The sequence below is a fragment of the Lissotriton vulgaris genome, chromosome 11 (assembly GCF_964263255.1).
Source record: "Lissotriton vulgaris chromosome 11, aLisVul1.2, whole genome shotgun sequence".
NCBI lineage: Eukaryota > Metazoa > Chordata > Amphibia > Caudata > Salamandridae > Lissotriton > Lissotriton vulgaris.
Genome location: NC_141699.1, coordinates 246,502,201 through 246,515,086, shown reverse-complemented (window position 1 = coordinate 246,515,086; position 12,886 = coordinate 246,502,201). Strand labels below are relative to the sequence as shown.

The 12,886-nt window shown below is 42.5% G+C and overlaps 1 protein-coding gene across 2 annotated transcripts in view; it reads left to right on the top strand.

Annotated features, from left to right (window-relative positions):
- The window catches only part of TTC28 (tetratricopeptide repeat domain 28), a 1,842,918-nt gene that overhangs the window by 1,809,736 nt on the left and 20,296 nt on the right, over positions 1 to 12,886 (top strand). For both annotated transcript variants that reach the window (XM_086943149.1, XM_086943150.1), the window contains 4 exons: positions 1,287 to 1,466; positions 2,556 to 3,276; positions 5,591 to 5,715; positions 9,379 to 9,610. In XM_086943149.1, the coding sequence (XP_086799275.1) occupies positions 1,287 to 1,466; positions 2,556 to 3,276; positions 5,591 to 5,715; positions 9,379 to 9,610 (1,258 nt within the window). The remainder of the gene's footprint in view (positions 1 to 1,286; positions 1,467 to 2,555; positions 3,277 to 5,590; positions 5,716 to 9,378; positions 9,611 to 12,886) is intronic.

Genomic DNA, 12,886 nt, shown 5'->3' with positions numbered 1-12,886 from the left:
GACTCCTAAAGGGCCTGTGGCACTCTTTGAAGTGCCACCTACATCTTGATTTACAGAATCGGTAAATTTACCGACTCGGTATTTTACCGATTCTGTATATTTACCGAATCGGTAAATATACCGATTCTGTAAATGAGATGCCCCCTACATGCCAAATCCTAAATACCGGTCGGTAACGGGCGAAATCGGCCGTTACCGACCGGTATTGGGCCACCTACATCTGGCCCCTAGTGTTTAAAGTCTTGAAAAAGTTACAGGCTGTAATGAAACACGTGTCGGCTGCCATCTTCCCTCAAAAAAACCATTGAGGACATATTGGATCACGTCCATTATTGACGTAGACAGTATATGTTTGTTACTATGCTCTATGGAACTTGTTTTTTCTGACTTTTTGACTATTATGTGAAGTATTATTACTAGATAATTAAAATTTGAATGCTTTGACAAATGACCGAATGAATGACTTATTGATATCTTTAACTTATTGTGGGCAGTCTCAAAGATAAAGTTAAGACTATTTTTGCTGACCAGCATAGACTGAAATATGGACACATTGTTTGTTGTACGTATAAAAATCTAATGAACACATTTACACCAAACCAATAAAAGCATTCTTTTTGAATAGCATTCTACTTTCATGGCAAGTTTGGTGTAATTCTGTTCAGCAGTGTTGGCTGTGGCTGGGAGAAATATTTCCTATGGGAGCTAAAATGGGAAAACACACCTCCCCCCCAACCCTTGCCCCCACCAACCCCTTCCCTTAACTTTTTCTTCTTCACATAACTGCTGGAAAATTATCATCATAGGCCTTGACTGGCTAGTTAAAGCAAGTGTTAAATATGTTTCGGATCTGTCCTTGGGATCGAAAGTTATAGGTGAATAAAAAATACCTTTTGAGAATGGAAAGTGCTTAAGTTCAAATAGTGGAATGAGCAGTTCGATTTCCTGAATTTCACAGTCATAACAGATCCTAATTGGAGTATGTGAGTCTATTTTAGGATAATATGGGAAAAGGTGGATGATACCAATGTTAATCATAGAGACTGGTGGAAATTGTCTACAGACACTTTCTTTCTTGCTAATTTCCGAGGATTTCAGATTTTCTCCATATATTATATCTATCATCTTCCTGAAGAGCCCCATAAGGTGTACTTGGGGAAGATTGATGTTCATGATGCCAAAATGGAGTTGGAGATAGGAACATACACAGAGAGATTGACTTGCTAAATAATCTTCATGAGCTTGTTTTCATCTATTAAATGTCAAAGTCTGATTCTACTCCACAGGGTCTGATGCATTCCAGTGGTCCAGTTGGACGTCATCGGCAGCTGGTGTTGGTCTTGGAAGGAGAGCTTTACCTCATTCCATTTGCTCTGCTGAAGGGAAGTTCTTCCAACGAATACCTCTACGAACGATTCAGTTTGATCGCCGTCCCCTCTATACGTTCTCTGAACCCAAACTCCAAGGTAGGCGTCACCTGCCATTTTTAATCAGATGAATGTGTTATTCACAGAATGCTAATTGCATGTTGGATACAAGACAACATTACTTAAAGCTGCTCTAAAAATTGATTTTCCAGTCATTAAAACAGTGCATTTATTTGACTGATTTTGCTACGATGAACAGTACTGAATCAAAATAATAATTGTAAGCATTTATTTTCATCTCTTGGTCAGATTCCATTAGACAACAATTGGGGACAGTAACACTGCTTTAAGTGGGATGAAATGGGTGGCAGGCCATACAACGGCTGTGGCTTCGGAAGGCTTTACACTAGTCATGACCTGTGTAATATATGTAGTACATTAGAAATACAATCCAGTGATTCCCAAATTCATATATGGGATCTCACTGGACAAAGCATGATCAAAATCAGCAGGATATGTTATTTAACAGTTTATGTAGCACTTTATCCATGCTCTAAAGTAATTAAAAGCTTGAAAGTGTAAGCTTAAAATTAAGTGTCACATAAGCGACTTCTAGTCTCTTTGCATTACAGCTCTTGCTGGCACCAAGCAAGGCAGGAAGGTAGGGTGTTTTTCTTCAGCTGGTGGATGACAGAAATAGAAGTTCCAAGGCCCTGGTTTGATGTCCATTTTTGGCTTTGCCAGGCCCCTGGCTTAAAGCACTGGACAGAAGTAAATACACTGCTGACTTCAGTGAAATTGTGTGCTTCCTAGTTAATTTTCTAAGGATCCATATTTAAGGTGATAATGAGCAACGCATAAACAAAAGAGTTAATTTTGTTTAATTGGTAATATATGGTTTATAATTTAGCAGTACAATTTCAAGGAAATACAGATTTTCATTAAACAATAGTGCAATATAAAAAGACGGTTAATATATACTTTATTTTTGAGGAGCTGCTCCGAATACAGACCTTTTGTACAATGTCAGACATTCCTCAAAACAACTCTGTATATATTCATGATAGAAAGGCTGATTAGAAAAAATTATATATTTTAATCGTAACCTACTCTAAAGATATTATGTTATAAGATTAGCCCAGCCATCTTGAACGTATAATGCTAAGTTTTTCATGTCTTGTTTTCTAGTCTCACCTGAGGAAGAACACTCCGTCTTACACAAGCTCTACCTCCATGGCGGCTGTCATAGGAAATCCCAAGCTCCCTTCATCAGTCATGGACAGATGGCTCTGGGGTCCCATGCCCTCTGCTGAAGAAGAAGCCTACATGGTGTCGGAGCTACTTGGGTGCCAACCCCTTGTTGGTAACATGGCTACAAAAGAAAAGGTTATGAGTGCCCTCACTCAGGCGGAGTGTGTCCATTTTGCCACCCACATCTCCTGGAAACTGGCAGCTTTGGTTTTAACACCTAACAGTGAGGATACCACTGGTGGGGCCAAAGGTTCATTTGGAAACACTTACACTATTCCCGAATCCCTCCAAATGCCGGACGATGCAAGTGACGTTGAGAGTATAACAGATTGTCCTCCACTCCAAGAATTCCTCCTCACTGCTGCCGACGTCTTGGTTCTGCGACTTCCTGTCAAACTAGTGATCCTTGGATCCTACCAGGAATCTAACAATAAGGTCACCGCAGACGGGGTTATTGGCTTGACAAGAGCCTTTCTTGCAGCTGGTGCTCAATGTGTCCTTGTGTCCCTTTGGCCTGTTCCAGTGGCAGCTTCCAAAATGTTTGTCCATGCCTTTTATTCATCCCTTCTCAACGGAATGAAGACAAGTGCTGCCCTTGTGGAGGCCATGAAGTCCGTCCAAAGCAACAAGCAGTTTTCTCATCCCTCCAACTGGGCAGGTAGGACACCTAGCCATCCTTTCTTTACTGAAATGTAATTTGTGCCATTCTGGATTGACCAGAAAAGCTTTCTTTATGCCAGAAGGTCATACTTAACTGTTCCCAGATTTCTTGAAACATTCTGCCCGGTAAGCATGCCCAAAAGCTCGAAGAAAGCTCTCTGCTTTCCTGTACATTGTATATTTTGTTTTCAAATACCCTTGGAGAATGAGTCCTCTATTGCAAAGGCCATCCTTCTCAATAGTGCATTCTCTTTGCATCTGGCTATTGTGTGTTAGAAGCCCCTGGATCTCCAGGAATTTCCTGGGTAAGGCAAACATTAACTCTATAAGGACAGAAGTGTCCACAGTGAAGCTGAGGTCTCCCCCAAATACCTACAATCTCCTCTTGCAACACATAGCATTTTAATTTTACTCTGAAAAAATGAGAGAACAAACAGAAAACACATAGAGCTTGCCTAGAAATGGTAATATTGTCTGATTGCAATATTACCTTGCTTGTCCCAATTATGGCCAGAGCAGTGGTGCACTGGGGTATCCGTGGCATACAGACCACTTGCGTGTGTGAGTGGCAAAAAATGATCCCTCTGGAAAGAAGAGAATGTCCACTCTGCCTGAAGGGCGTGCAGAATGACCTTAAGTCCTGCAGGGACATTGCTTCATGGCTCGCAGTGTTAATCTGTTGCAATAGGACAGAGACTCACTAGGCCAAGAGAAAATAGAAGTTTACAATGAAAGGCCCTTGTGCGCCAAAAAATAGTGAATCTGCTCCCTAACTGACATCTGAAAAGTCCAATCAAGACATACACTTCTTGCCGAGGAGCAGGTTTCACAGTTATAGCTTGTAATGCTGCAGAGTAAACCCCCTGTTCTGTGGGGCCACAGGACTAGATCTATCAGTCACAATTTGAGTTCTCCGCACACTAGACTCACTCAGATCGTGCACATAAAAGGATAGAATGTATCAAGTAAGGATGCACATTCCATCCCTCAATATTTAGTTATCATTAGTCATATTGCTCTAATGATGCATTGTGTGCCCGAATCCTGACACATGTTTGCCACATTTGGTTTTGGAGATCGTGGCTATGAAGACCCCTTGCTAGCGATAGGCCCAGGTCTCATGAGTTTACAGGACTGTGATTATGGCCCTGAGGATATTATATCATGGAAAGTACAATGCAGTAGAGTGCCAGGTTTTATGTATGTGTGTACTTCTTTTCCAACGTAATAAATCATTGGCTTGCAGTCCCTAAGAGTCCTTCCCTCTGAAACATCTGGCAACGTATAAGATGGGTAGGCATCCTGTGGAACCCATGATGGCTTGAACTGCATTGATGCGACAAGGTTATCCACCCATTTTGCACAAGGAGAGGGGAAGAGAGCGTGCATAGGTTTAGACCTGGAGAGTGTGTTTCTCGAAAGAAGACTCTCTGGGCAAATCCTGTCCTCCCCAAATGATTTCGTGCTCCTTATTTGCTTAAATACAGGCTGCAGCATTGTGAGATTTGGTCATGGTTTCCGGGTAAAGATATTATTTTATCAGTTTCGTATGTATGAACGCAAGCTTGTACTGGAGTTCATAGTATATGAACCAGGCTGGAAGGAACAGAACATCCACGGGGGCTCAGAATAATGTTCAACAGCTGAGAGAGAAGTAGAGAAAAAGTTTTCTTCATAGGAACAAGAAAGTTCTTGGCTCGTTATGAATACGCTGCTTTCTGTAGCGAAGGAGGGACTGTCATATCTAATATGTGAGATGTTTTTTTGTGGTTTTTTTAAACAGATTTTATTGATTTTTTTGTTCAGAGAAAATACAGTTGTTTCTCTTCACCGTTAAATGCATGATGTGCTCATACCGCCCAAGCCATAAATGGAAATACAATAGGACATTACGTCATCTTAATCTGTGAGATGTTGTTCCAGATCTTGGGTGCATAGCTTGCAAATAACTGTTTTCTGGTCTTCTCCTTTTTGTACCTCTTGCTTCACCTATTGGTTATGGAACTGTCTTTAGTGTTCTTGAATGCATTGTTGGGAGATAATCTCCCCACTGAGTTTACAGGAGGGTCAGTTCCCATTTTAAAATGGATGCCTTTCCATTTGCACTCCTCCAAAAGCCCATGCACTTTCAAAAGATTGTAAAAACCTATGCCGAGATAGAAGGTGCCAAGTACTTACAGTACTGTAATTGGGGAATTTATTTGTGTAATGTAGGAAGCCAGAATTTAATGCTCCAGAGCATGGTGGAAAAACTGTATCCATTTCTGAGGAGCAACATTGTATTTAAATATTTTCACATCAATTCTGTGTAGGTTTCATGCTTATTGGCGGTGACGTGAAGCTCAACAGCCCATCATCATTAATTGGACAAGCGCTAACGGAGATCCTGCAACATCCCGAAAGGGCAAGAGATGCATTGCGGGTCCTGCTACATCTGGTAAGAATGGAAGTGTTAGCGAATCTGTTCACCATTTTTTTAGTTAATTTTGCAATTCTGTTTATAGTGCTCGTGGGCATTATATCTGAAGTGGCACTGAGTTCCAAAATCCTGTGATTGGAATGAGGACCCTCGGAATGCCATTCCAATGGTCCGTTTGTTCTTGAAGCAGCTGGGGTTTGTCATCAGGAGACCACCCAACACCCTCCCAATGATACTCAGGGCCCATCCAATCTACTCTCATTCTTATAACCGGTTAACTAGTAGCACTGAGTATCTCTAAATACACTTCCAGTGATAATCTCATTCTTGTTGGGATCAGTCAGGTTTTGGTATCAGGTGGTCTCTCAATGGCCTTCCATTGATATGCCCTTGGAACAGTTGGTTGTTTAGGTCAGCGTAGACTCTCTATTCACTTCCAGTGATACGTAACAGGGGTGTAGAATATGTAAAACAAAGCATTTATGAGATACCCATTTCTACAAATATACATATTAAAATAGACTGGGAACCGACAGAGGGAAGAATTAATTGTAAGACAGCTGAGGGAAGGGGTACTTCAGGGAAATCTCTAATAGAGGAAATAATTTGAAAAGTGCCAGCCAGCGTATTACTGGTTTCCTTATACCAAGTCTTTTAAAAGTAATTGATGCGTATTTTTCAAGGCATACAAAATTGTGGTTGGTTTGTTCTAAAGTAATTTGGTCCTCATGTATACTTTAGCAGAGGCAGGTTTTAGCTTCTTCAAACTCGCCCTTCGGCCTAAAATGACTAGGTAGAGGTGGAAGTGGACGCAGGAATACCATCATTGCCTTTGTGGAAAGCTACCTCTGCTTCGGGCAGTGGCATACCAAACTCTTACAAGTTAGAATCAGGTGGTGCTCCCTGTCGCCCAATTTAAACATGCCAAAATGGCATGTCTCGATTGCCACTAGTAGTGGTGGGCTCAACTAGCCCCATACTAGTGGCACCCAAAAGTTTACCTTTTACTCTGGACTCACGGAGTCCTAGAGGTTCGACCATGTTCTATTGCATATGTGCATGATATATCAAATGGAATCCCTGCGATATACCTACTGCCGGGGAGTGCATAAGCACCACTCGGTAGGTAGATAAATTTTTCAGGGCTTGGGGAATCCCTGCAATTCCCTTTATTATTCTGTGCATGCATGAACGCCGAGGAGGTGTCACAGGAATTCCCAAGGTATCAGAAGGTTTTGGGTAGCAGTTGAGGTCGAAGCCAGGCCTGCATCGTGCCTGACAACACTGTGGAAGGCATTCTTCAGCAATGTGGTTCATGCACCACCTCTGGATCCTCCCAGCACAGCTCTGTTGGAACTGCAATAATGACATCAATTCTTCAGTGGGAATGGCTAAACATTGGTGAGGACCTGCCTCCCATAACCTCATTAGAGGCTTTGCTATTCAGCCACTAGCACATGCACTGTGCATGTTTTGCATCTGAAGCCTTAAGGTATGTCATATCGCTGTCTCTCCAAATAGAAGAAGCTGTTGTATCTACCTGTTTGAAGAGCTGTTGAAGTCTTACAGCAGCAGTTTACTGTTAGTAAGGATTTGAATAAAATAACTCGAGTGATGATCACCATTCAGATGATTCCACCAAATTATTTTAGGACTAGCAGCCCGCCCCAGCGTTGCCTGGGGCAGAAATGGGCTGGGGGCAGCATTTGAGGCTTGCGTGCACTTCTGCCCACGGCCCCCTCCCGCCCTCTCCCGCCCCGGCCCCCTCTTGCCCGTGCCCCGGAGATCCTTACCTCAGCCGCCGGTCCCGCTCCAGGCGCCCCGCCCGCACAGGCCGCCACTCTCCAGGCGCCTCACCCGCACAGGCTGCCACTCTCCAGGCGCCCCGCCCGCACAGGCTGCCACTTCGCACAGCAGCAAGCAGGGCCGCGGCAGTCCTCCCAGCAGATCACGATCTTCGGCGCCATTTCCGGAAGTGTTGCCAGGGAGCGCAAACGCAAATGCTGTCATCACGCAGACGTCGCGGCCGGCGCTACTTGCAAGGGACTACTTTATTTTTATTTCGAAATTTTTTAAACAACGTATATTTTTTATTTTTAATAGCCTATGTCCTTCTGCTTGCCCTGAGGTTTTCAAAGATGTCTTGGGTGTTTTGATTGGTGGTGTACTTTTCGAGTTTACCTGGCCCAAAGGTTTGTGTTCTCTCTTTATAATAGTAGTATAGATTTACCACTGCAGTGCAGGGCTTCCCAATCGGATCAGCATAGGATTAGGTACAGGGACAATACAATGTTAAACTTTTTCATGCGTCGGACGTCTCCCGGACGTCCAACGTCACGGTGGGCAAGTGTGTCGGATGGCCAGGGGCTGTCCAATCTGCACGCGCGTCAAATTTCGCCGCACCGCAGTGGAATGTGCGCCGCGGCAAAGCGGTTACGGCCGCTTTAGCAAGATGCCTTAGGTACCACCACAAAAGGCCTCTAGAAGCACCCAGACTGCAATAGGCAGTTTCAAAACCCGGCACTGATGCTAGGGAAGGGCCAAGGCCTCAACAACAAATTGTAATTGTATTTATTCTCACCATTTGCTTGCCAGTATTGATACTAAAAAGTGTGTTCTCAATGAAAATGCTATAGCCACAGTTCCACCAGGAGTCTATATGATGAGGTGAAATCCAGAGCTAAATAAGCACAGGAGTGGCTCCTATCATATGCTTCTGTTCACTCACGGTACAGATAATAGATTTCCACATTTATTTTAGTTTCTGCAAAATTAAAATAGTATGATCATATCTGTTATAGATTGCCCATTAACTCCTGATAACAACAACACTGCTGATGTCGAGGATACATGCACCCTCCCAGAGCTCCATCTGTGCATGTACTGTTATGAATGTTTTAGAGCGCAGCTAATTACGCATGAGGGTATCAAGGCACTGAGTCGGACAGGCCTGAGGGGGGGAATATGATCATGATTGTTTCATCAGGAAGAGCCATGTCTTGAGGTTCCTTCAGAAGTCCATAATGGAGGGGGATAGTATAAAATGCATGAGGGGGTACTGGAGCACAGCACACTATAAACATCCTGTGGGGAAATAAAGCAACTATTTGTCCAAATAAAACACATGCTGATATTTTAGGAAAAACCCAGTTGGATTCCTGCCTCATTCCCTCTCTTCTGCTTCTTGAACAACGATTTCGTTCCAGACATGCATCCCTTTGACACAGACCATTGAAAGGGACTTTACAAGGCAGTCTAGTGTAAGCAGCTACTATAAAACTTTGCGTAGCCATGGGAACAGTATGGCTGGGTCCAAACAGGGGTGGCGTGGTGAGCAAAAGAACAATGGATTATACCTAGATCTTTGTGACTCGGGGTAAATGTTTGCATTGTTCAGCATTCCGTCCATCATCTGTCCCTTGTCATCTTTATGTAAAAAGCCATAAATGTGCATAAGTGTTGGTGCTAATCATCATACTTAAATTCAGCTGTATGGTCGCTATCATCTAAATGTTGTCCAGCAAATATCTGTTGAGATTGGGAATATTGTATAAATATCCTTGCATTGAGCAATGCCTGTATTAGTATTTTTAGTGATGTGTTGTACTATTTTATCTTAGCTAATATACACCTGGAATGACCAGGCGGTGGAAGTAATGTTGTCATGATTGTCGCCTTTAGGTGGAGAAGTCCTTACAGCGTATTCAAAATGGGCAGAGGAACTCCATGTACACCTCCCAGCACAGCGTGGAGAATAAAGTGGGTGGGATCCCAGGCTGGCAAGCCTTGCTCACAGCTGTAGGATTCCGACTCGATCCGCCTGCAAGTGGTCTTCCAGCAGCAGTCTTCTTCCCAACGTCAGATCCCGGGGACCGGCTGCAGCAATGCAGCACTACGATACAATCCCTCCTAGGTAACTATCTCTCCTAGTGTACGGTTGCAGCTAAAATGGAGAAAGCTGATCATAAGCTCCCTTTTGAGATTTGAAAGTAGTTTTGAGTAAGGCATGTATGGCATGTTTGTTAATAAATACAAAATGGCTGCAGTGTACAAGTTCCCCCAGTAATTCCTCATTGCTCAGGGGATTCTTAGGCTTCAACCCACAATTCCAGTTAACTCTGCACACCGAGATTTAATAGGACTCGTCCTATCCTATTGATTTGATATTTTCACTGTTAAACTGTGAGCCAAAGCAAAAATTCCTATAGCAGTGAAGCATCAGTCCATTCTATACATAGACTAGGCTGCTAAGGCAATTCCCCTCCTGTGCTGGAAATTGCCATTTTGCTGGTGTCATGACGAGCTCAGCTCGTCATGAGCACAGCTCCAGGCTACCTCATGACGAGCTGAGCTCGTCATGAGCATGGAAGGGGTTAAATGTTTTTATCAGTTTTAAAAGATTGTCTTACCTGTTTCATTTACTTTTTGAATGGACGTATCTGACGTGACACACCCCTTAAACTGACTTTTATATCTTTTTTGGATGCACAAAGTCTTGCACCTTACTTAGTACTGAATAGTACTATTAATTGTGATTGAATGTTTTTTCTCTATTTCTATTTTGTACCAATTTTAATTAATAGACACAATAAATGCATTCATGTTTGTTTGTGACTCCTCCTATCCTTCACTATGGATGGGCGGAATGACCCCCCTTTCCCACAACATACATGGTCATTCATATAGCTGCCCATATTTTCCAGACAATACGAGTGGACATGTTGGGATAGTTTTTTGCATGTGTAAGTCTATGTTGTACTTTAATGGACTACATATCTTGGGGACTCTAGGAACATGTGCCTGGCCAGGGGCTAAAGGATGTAGTCTGGAAGTTGTTTGGACAGGGCTCGTTAAATCACTGCCCTTTACACCCCATTTACTTCTATTTCGTTGACTACAATTAGGAAAAACCGATTGTGTTTACATCGAAGTCTTGCGGATTCTGGCATAGATTTTGGTGTTTTGTAGTAAGCCCTGTGTACATTAGTAGGAGAAGGTGTCCCTTCATGCACAAAAACAATCCTGCCTGTAATGCAGACACCCTTGCACCATGGTGCAAGGATGACTTTATTGTCACTAGGCTGCAGAGAGTGCACCAGTGCAAAGAGAGAGCAGAAATGCTTCTTATCTTTGTCACTGTGAAGCATTTCTGCCCTTTCACACAATGCAGCGCAACAACTTTGCTTGCTGCCCTGCGCTGCGTGAAAGTGTAGTAAATGTACCCTAATGTGTGCTTTTCAAGACGCAGAGAAATATTTTGCTTATAGATTTACGATGGACCAGCAGCTTCCTCAACAATAAAAATTAGCAAAAACCATGACAAAACAAAATAAGCATTGACTAAGCCAAAAGGCTGGGAGCCAATGACATATCTATTTGGCTTTGCCATTGTTTGTGTTTTTCTGCTTGTTTGTTTGGTCTCTTTTGTTTTTTTCTTTAAGAAAAAGACTTTAGCTCTTCTTGATTTTGTTCTCTTTCCACCGGTGAAAGTCTTCCAGACGTTCTGTAAAGCGAAACATCTGACGACAATTAAACAAAGATGTGCCTTTTCACAGAGGAAGTGCGCAAGAGATTTTATGTTCCTCCTCCACTTTAACTAGTCCCTTATTGCTAATAATACATGGTATGCCATCTTAAAGCTTAGCAAGTATTTACTGTGATGAGAATATGGACGGTCTTCTGTGAAACTCACAGACGAGTAGGTGCAAAGCCACAGCGCACAATCACATGTTGCGCGGCAGGCGGCGGAGTGATCTTGTGAATAGAAATGTATTTACAAGGCTGGAAAGGGCCTGCTGGCCGCTCTCAGTGGACATGTGAGCAAAAGCTGACTTTATTAAGCTGTGGAATAGAGCCCATCTTTTTCAATCTTGTTTCACGGTTGTAAAACCACCTGATGCTGTTATTTTTATTTGCCGGACCCCCATAAGAACTTTATTGGCACATTTTTGGGATGTTAATGGCCTTCAGAGCTGTGTACTGCTACTCGTAAACGGTCACGGCACGCAAGGCTTACTTGTTTCTAGAAGCTTGTGCGCCACTGATGCGATTCCTGTAAACAGAACTTAATTCAGATCTGTGACTGCGTAGCTGCAATCTGTACATTCAAATGAACACCAGGGTAGTTCCAAATTTGCACCAGCGGGAAACCTATCTTAACACACTGACCTCTATATTTGTGTAGGGAGATTTTTTTCTTACTGCACAGATGTAACCCCTTGTGCACATGCTTATTTCACTAGTGGCCCATCTGCAGCTGTACCAAACAAGTTACTTACCTTCGCTAACACATTATCTGATAGACACTCTATCCAGCTGCAGATATCAGCTTGACGCCTGGGAAATTCACAGGTAAGGAATCTGCAGCTAGAAGTCTCTATCAGATTGAAAAAAGTTGTGCGTGGGATTTGCCCTTATTGTGAATGTTTTCTTTAATTTGGCTCTACTCTCAAAGTTCAAAATCAAGTGGAAAAATCACCACTTCATAGATGGACATTTCATTCTTGCCGATTGATCTAGGCCTTCCATTTACACTCTTCACTAAAGTTAGAAACCCAGGAGCTGCTTTGATCCCACCCTCTTCTTTGTCCTGCAAATCACCCTTCCTCATTCAAAACTTGTTAAACCAATCAAAAAATCACCTGCGCAAGGCAGTTTGATGTGATCTATTGTTTGTTCTTTTAAGGCCGCACTACAAAATGTTTACTGATGCTTAGTTGCACAAATAATTATCATCAAAGTAATACATTTTATGGTTAAAATGAATGATAAACAGGTACTTGAGCTAGAGTATCTGCCATCCAGTCGGGTCGTATACAAACAAACCGAAACATAACTTTCAGGCAGAGATCTCCCAGGATCTCAGTCAGGTCAATGCAAGTAAAAGAGAAGTTGAATCAAAATCCATATGCCTAAATGTGTTGAACTGTGTAATGATTTTCCTTCCCCATGACTGTTTCACCCACTAGGGACACTTTCAAGAAGTATTTAAAAATCCACCTTTTCTACTTCTGCTTATTTTTTTAACAATTACATTTTTCTTATTTTTGCTATTCTGTAAGGTGTACATCATCTCAACTGCTCATCTCCTTCTTATCTTGTTCTACCATGTCGTTCTCATTCTTCCTCTTGAATAGTAATATGCTCTGAAGCTACTTTTTGTGACTTTTCCCAATATACTTCTATGAAT